This window comes from Corvus moneduloides, chromosome 2 (genome assembly GCF_009650955.1).
Source record: "Corvus moneduloides isolate bCorMon1 chromosome 2, bCorMon1.pri, whole genome shotgun sequence".
NCBI lineage: Eukaryota > Metazoa > Chordata > Aves > Passeriformes > Corvidae > Corvus > Corvus moneduloides.
The window spans coordinates 123,333,568-123,340,174 of record NC_045477.1 but is presented as its reverse complement, the minus strand read 5'-3'; the positions used below and the strand labels follow the sequence as shown (position 1 = coordinate 123,340,174).

At 55.4% G+C, this 6,607-nt stretch overlaps 1 protein-coding gene across 1 annotated transcript; it reads right to left on the bottom strand.

Moving 5' to 3' along the window:
• Positions 1-20: 20 nt before the first annotated feature.
• LOC116439887 lies at positions 21-6,274 on the bottom strand. The gene is made up of 7 exons (XM_032099930.1): positions 6,200-6,274; positions 4,751-5,361; positions 3,051-3,156; positions 2,001-2,070; positions 1,513-1,601; positions 549-673; positions 21-157 (listed from the first exon to the last, which is right to left on the bottom strand). Exons 1-7 carry the CDS (start codon positions 6,272-6,274, stop codon positions 52-54), a joined length of 1,182 nt encoding a protein of 393 aa, XP_031955821.1. The 3' UTR covers positions 21-51.
• Positions 6,275-6,607: the final 333 nt, after the last annotated feature.

Genomic DNA, 6,607 nt, shown 5'->3' with positions numbered 1-6,607 from the left:
CAGGGAATGTGGCCATTGGAGGCTTTGGGCAGCTTTGGCTCATTTGCCTTTTTAGGCTTTGCTTCCTTCTCTCAGCCTTCCCACTGGATTGTGGCCTCCGAGGAATACGTAAAATCCCGTTCCATTCCTATTCTTTCGGACAATTTTTGTACCGTTCCTGTACAAAACGAGGCCCCCTGTTCGGATGCTTTTCCCCACCGTTCCCCGGCAGTTTTATCTGCCACTGCATTCCCTGCGTTGCTTGGGCTCTTCCCAGGTCTCTGAGCTCCTTCACAAGGCAGGAGATCGATTTGGCCCAGGAACTAAACCCTCCCGAGGAATTGTCTGATGCCATCTCCGCATTTGACAGCTGATCCTTGTGCTCAAAGGATCCCTCTTTCTTCCCTTCAGCCAATTCCAAGGCTCGCTGCCCCCAGCTGGGATCAGGCCCAGTCTGATCCCTGCACTCTTCCCTGCCGGGATCCTGCTCAGGAATCCATGGGCTACGAATGTAAGAATTCATTCTTCCCACCCCTGCCCAGTTCCAAAGGATTTGGTGTCTGCCTTACCCGGCTGGAGCCCGCTTCCAACTCTGTTCTTGCTGCTTCTGCTGCTTTCCATTTCCCAGGAATTCCACCGACGGAGCGACAGCGATTTCCAGCTCCGCCAGGATTCCCTCTGTTGCGTTTGGGTGCTGGAAGGATATCAAAACCAGGGTCTCTGGGGCTTTACTATCAGGAAATTACATCCCCGGATTTGTTCACTTCCAAATACTATCTCTTCCCAACAAAGCACTGGGCATCCAGGGAATACAGAAAGTGATGGGCTGACTGACCACAGCTTACTCCTCTGGAATGTCAGAGCTTGGAAAAAAAGGGCAGTTGAGGCTTCTCCTGGTGCTGCCCGTGAGGTGTATTTTACTTAACAGCCCCTTCCCGTGTCTTTCCCTGTATCCACCAAAAAATCCACCCGTTCATTCCCCAGCTGCTTGCTTCCTCCCTCTTTTCCTGTATCCAACAGAATTTTAACAGGTGAATATTCCCCTCTGCAAGAGCACCTTTCATTCCAAACCTAAGAACAAATGAATCACTTCCCTTTGACCGTCCTCAGTAGGATTACACTGAGAGCAGTGGATGGAAAATGATCCTCTCCTGGTCCCTGCTGGATTCCCGGAGCAGGGATTCTTTCCCTCTTTCACCCCCCCCCACGGCGCCCTCCTCCCCCTCCCGCCCCACCCCGCACCCTTTTCAGGCTTTGTTCCACAGCTTTTGCCTCCAGACCTCAGATCCTTTCGTTCTACAGGAGCTCCCAGCAGCTCCACAGCCTTTCCTCTCCCATCCTGATCATTTCTCCAAGAATGGAGCTCCGCATTTCAATTGCCTTCTCTTTTCTCTGACAATTCCCACCAATCCAGACCTAAAGCTGACACAAGGAACACTCGGTGCCCACAAATCCAAACCCAGACCCGGCCATCCCTAAACCAGCAACTCCCAGACAATTTGCGTTCATTCCAACCTAACACTGAGGACTCACCCAATCCTTCAAAATTCCCAAGAAATATCCTGTTGCCTTCACAGCTCCCAGGGGATTCTGCTTTGTGCTCACACGGATTTGGGACTTCCCTGAAAAAAACCGTGCAGGGCACGCTGGAATCCCCGATCCCGTGAATCCGGGGAGCGTTAAAAGCTCGGTCCAGCCTGGGCCCCCGGAAATTTTTGCCAACTATCCCCCAAGTCCTCGGGATAACAGAACTCTCTCTGGTACTGCATTTTTGGCTTTGGAAAGCCTGGAATTACTCTATTCCTAGTGCTGGGCTCTGCATATGGCCGAGAAAATCCCGGCCTCCACACAGACCCAGATTCCAAACTTTTTGATGCATTTCAGCAAACCGAGAAATTCACCTTCCCTGCTTCTTCTTAAGAGCATCCTTCTCTTCCCTTACCCGGCGGGCTCTCTCCCACTGGGGGTGGGTTTTCCCCTTCCCATGCTAATTAGTCCCTACTTCTAGGAGGTTTAGGCACCTTTCTTCCCTGGGAGGGATTTCTTAACACAGCTACCGAGGCTTTGGGAGTCTTCTTTATCTTCTACTTTCTGGAAAAACACCCTGTGATCCATAAATGCCACAATCCAGACGCCCAACTTCAACAAGACATCCTTTTTACCTAAAAACACACACTCTCAACTCTTAGATCTTTTAAAGTTTTACCCCCGCAAAATTCCCCTATCTTTCCACCACTGAATTCCTCAGTCCTGCTTCCAAGGATTTCTTGAATACCGCGGGGCTTTTCTCAACATTTACCCCCACGACCTTCCCTACGTGCCCACTGCTCATCACCTCATTTTTCCCTCAGTGTGTTCGTTCTCCACCCCAGAGAGTTTGTCAAGTGTTGCCTCCAAAATGTTCCCCTTCTGTCCACTACTGAGTTCCCCATTTTGCCTCCAAAATGTTCCTTCTGTCCCCTCCAGATTGCATCCACTTTTACCCCCAACATTTTACTTCCTCTACAATATTGATCAAACCTTTTCCACCCCAAAAATGTGCATTCTCTCCCTTAAACAGCACCTCAGCTTTTCCCTCAAAAATGCCCCAGAGGGAAACTCAGATTCAGCCCCCAAACTCCCATCTTCCTACACAAACAGTTCTTGTGGCCCCTCTCAATTCCCCCAGGCTTTCAGCTAAAGGAAGAACTGGAAGCCTATTCCCTCATCTCCGCCCTTGTTTTGCTTTCCTGGAAAACCTTGCGATCCCACACTTTCTCCAAGAGATCTGCTGGGAGTACTGCAAGGTTTGCTCTCTCAGAGCGCCAGGGGGGTTTACAGCACTTGTTCCTCTGCATCTTTACCCTTTTATCAGGTTTCCCCTGGAACGGTGCTGTGGGAGAAGCTTGGAACTACCAGAAATGGATCAGGTTCACATTTCTGCCCCACCAGTTTTTATCTGGTTTGAAATTCCTGGAATTACCCTCAAATGTGCCCTAGAACACTGCTGTGAGAGGATCAATGAGAAGAACAGCCTGAAAGCAGAAAACCACCTCCAGCAGCAGCCAGAATGATCCCATTTCTCTTCTTACCTGGTCCTGCCAGAGCTCCCAACAGCCATTCCCATTCCAAAACAAGAGCTGTGGAAGACATTCCTGCTGTCCGTGAGGGTGAGGTGGCAGTTCTGGATGTTCTTTGCTGTGGAATCAGACAACAAACAGAGTGTAAAGGATCTTGGTGGTCCCTTCCAAGCCAAACCAGCCCGTGATTCCATGCGTGGATCAGCACCTGTCCCAGCTCCATTCCAGAAACCTCCTCCCACTAACCCAGAACTTTCCTTTTGCTGCTCAACATCAGGGATTTGCTGCCGAGTGCCCCGAGCAGGGGACGCCTCAGCCTTCCCTGGGACCGCAGCATTCCCTGGGACCGCAGCATTCCCTGCGCTGCCTCAGCACTCCCGGCGCTGCTGTTCCACGCCGATCCCGTGGTCCAGCGCCTGTGCGGGCTGCAGTGCCGGGCTCTCCCCACAAGGCGGCAGCACCGGGAGCGAGCAGCCCCGGCCGGTCCCGCTGGCTCGGGGCAGCTGCGCCTTGAACCCGCCCTGAGCCGGCGGGGCCGTGAACACAGCGGGCACAAAACCCCACCGATCCCCTTTATTTCACCCTCAAAGGCACAGGATCGCAGCATTTCCTGGGCTGGAAGGGACCCGCAGGGAGCATCGAGTCCAAATCCTGGCCCTGCACCCCAAGAATCCCACCCTGTGCCCGAGAGCCTTGTCCAGACCCCAACTCTTCCCCCAAGATCCTGAAAACACAGCGGGGCTGGGAGAAGGATGACAATGGAGAATTTTTTTATATAGATCTCCTTGTACGATCGTTATATAATATTATTAGATAGTCCAGGAACCCATCCCTGTGCCTGGACACCCATCCCTGTGCCGGGACACCCATCCCTGGGCCGGAATACCGATCCCCCGCGGCCCCCACCGTCCGCTCGGGGCTGTCCCCGTTCCCCGCTCACCTCCGAGCCCGGAGCACCCGCCCCGGTGCCCCCGGCCCGGCAGCGCTGCTCCCCGGGCTCTCCGCCATTGCCGCTCCCGGCGAAGAAGGGCGGAAGTCACCGGGACCGCACCAATGTGGCTATTCGACCTTCTCAAGATGGCGGCCGGAAGGACCCCGCTCCGTCTATTCGACTGCCTGAATGCTCCCGCCTGCCCCAGGCGCCGCTGACCCCACAGTCGGTGTCCGCATAGCGGGAAACGCCTCAGAAATCTGCGTGCAAGCGCTGGGCTGGCGTCGGCGTCGGCGTTGCGTTCAGGCAGCCGAATAGACGCACCTGGGGGGGGGGGGCCTTCCTTGCCGCCATATTGAGAAGGTCAGAAAGCAGCGTACACGGCCGCCATCTTTAGTGTGGCGGTGATGCAACTTCCGCCCTTCGCCGCCATCTTGGGTGCTGGCAGAAGCCACTTCCGGTCGAGCCGCCATCTTTAGTGTGGTACACTTAAGGGCCCCCGCCGCCCCTCACAAGGGCGTCTATTCGGCTGCCTGAATCCGGCCCGGACTCCGACGCCGGCCCCGCGCTTTCCGCGCGATTTTCCGCGGTGCTTCCCGGTGCGAGGACACGGCTGGTGGGGTCAGCGGCGCCGGAGGCGGGCGACTGCTCCGCGACCGGCGGCAGGCATCGGCAGGGACACCTCTCAAAGGGGCCTAGTGCGTCCGCCATCTTGAGTGTGGCGGAAGTGTAAACCACCCTCTGCAAGGTCCTGGCAGGTTCTAATAAAAACGTCACTTAACGCCGTCCCGAGAGCGCGGAACTGCGCCTTCCTTTCCGAGCCGCCTCCTTGAGAGCGACACGCGGGCGGCTCGATTCCGACCGTGCCCGCCTGGTGCTCCCCGCCCGGGTCGCGCTGCGACCGCGCCTCTGCTGCCCGGCAAAACCGGCCCCGCCCCCCGCGCTGTCATTCCTCGCGGTCACCGCCCCGCACGGCGCCCACTCCTTTCCATAGCTGTGGCCCCACTCATGCACGGCCGTGTCCCTCGGCGCTCCGAACCGTCCTTCGCCCCTCCCCTCCGCTGACAGACCCAGCCCCGCTCGCTCCCGCTCCTTGCCCTTGCCACGCTCGGCAGCCACCGAGGCCGCCGCCCGCCCTCTCGGCTCAGCCGGCACCGGGCGGCAGCAGCGCCGGGGCGCCGTGTCGGGGGCGGCAGTGCCGCGCTTTCGCCACCAGGCGGCAGCAGCGCCGCCCAGCTCAGCCCGGGGGCAGGGACAGAGCAGAGGGAAAAGCCGGCTCTGGGCGCTCTGCAGCTCCTGCAGCCCGAGCGTCTCGGCTCCTGGGGCCAGGCGCTTGCTTCTTTCCTTCCTACAGAAAAACGCCGGCTCGTTATTCGCAAAACTTGCTGATCTCTATTCCCAGCTTCTTATATTCCTGTATGCGGCAGAGCAGAGAGAGAGGGCTGGCTCATTTCAAAATGAATTTACATCTAAATCAGTAGCACTTGCCTATAGATGTAAAAGTGAAGAACTTAACAGGTTTTAGTATTCTGCACACATCCCTCGCTGGGAGGAATGGTAAAAAGTTAAAAACGAATGAAATGTAAAAAGTAGAAAGTTAGAAACAAAGTTACAACAGCAGAAATTTAGAAACAAACAAAGAGGTCAAATACAACAAACAAACAAATTTCCAAAGGTCCAAAGTTAAAAACAAACAAAGTTAGAAACAAAAAAAAAAAAATTAGAAACAAAATTAGAAAGGTAGAAATTTAGAAACAAACTCAGAAAGGCAAGTGTTGAGCCTTTGACAGGGTACCCTTCCTTCTCGGACCAGGGTGAAAGAGCAGAGGAGGCTGCTGTTCTGCTGAGTTCTTTATTTCACAGTCTCACAGCTGTCTTGAAGGCAGAGTTCGAATGGGGTTACATGATAAAGCCAAGCAGCAGCAGCAGGCAAAACCAGCTTCTTCTATATGCTCCATACACTGTATTTTTTCTTACAGAAGTGTGGATTCTATTTGTTAATTGACCAGTAAGATTAACACACCATTCTAGTTTTCTTTTTCTTAACCCATCCCGGTCTAATTCTAACAGTCGTAAGCCTCACACAAGTGTCATCTGCCCTTGTTCCATAAGGAATCCCTCTACAGACAGGGAGTTGTCACCGGCCCCGTGCTCATGGGCTGCAGGGGACACCTGCACTGAGGAGGAAATGGAAACGGGAAAGAGGGAAATGCAACCGGATGGGACGCACCTCTGGCACCACATTTCCTCTTCTTCCTGCTGTCCTGGAAAGTCCCAAGTAAATCCAGTCCCTCAGACCTTGCATCCCTGAACGCCAGGAGAGCCGGTGTTTTACCCAGGTCCCAGTGCCCTGCACGGCTGCGCTGACACGAGCGCAGGCCGATCGCTCCGCCCAGCACCATCCCTCATGTGCCTCCCACGGCTCCCCAGGCGGCCCCAAACCACCCCAGCGTGTCTGTGCCGGGGCCAGGGCCTGCCCCGAGCCCGACCAGAGGCTGTCACCCAGCCCTGCACCAGCTGCCACCCCTGGGAGAGCTGGGAATGCACTGAGAGCTCGGCTCCCCGGGCTCCCCAGCACCCAAACCGGTCCTCACACACACAGAAATGCCCAACCTGCCCCTCTGGGCACAGCCAAACA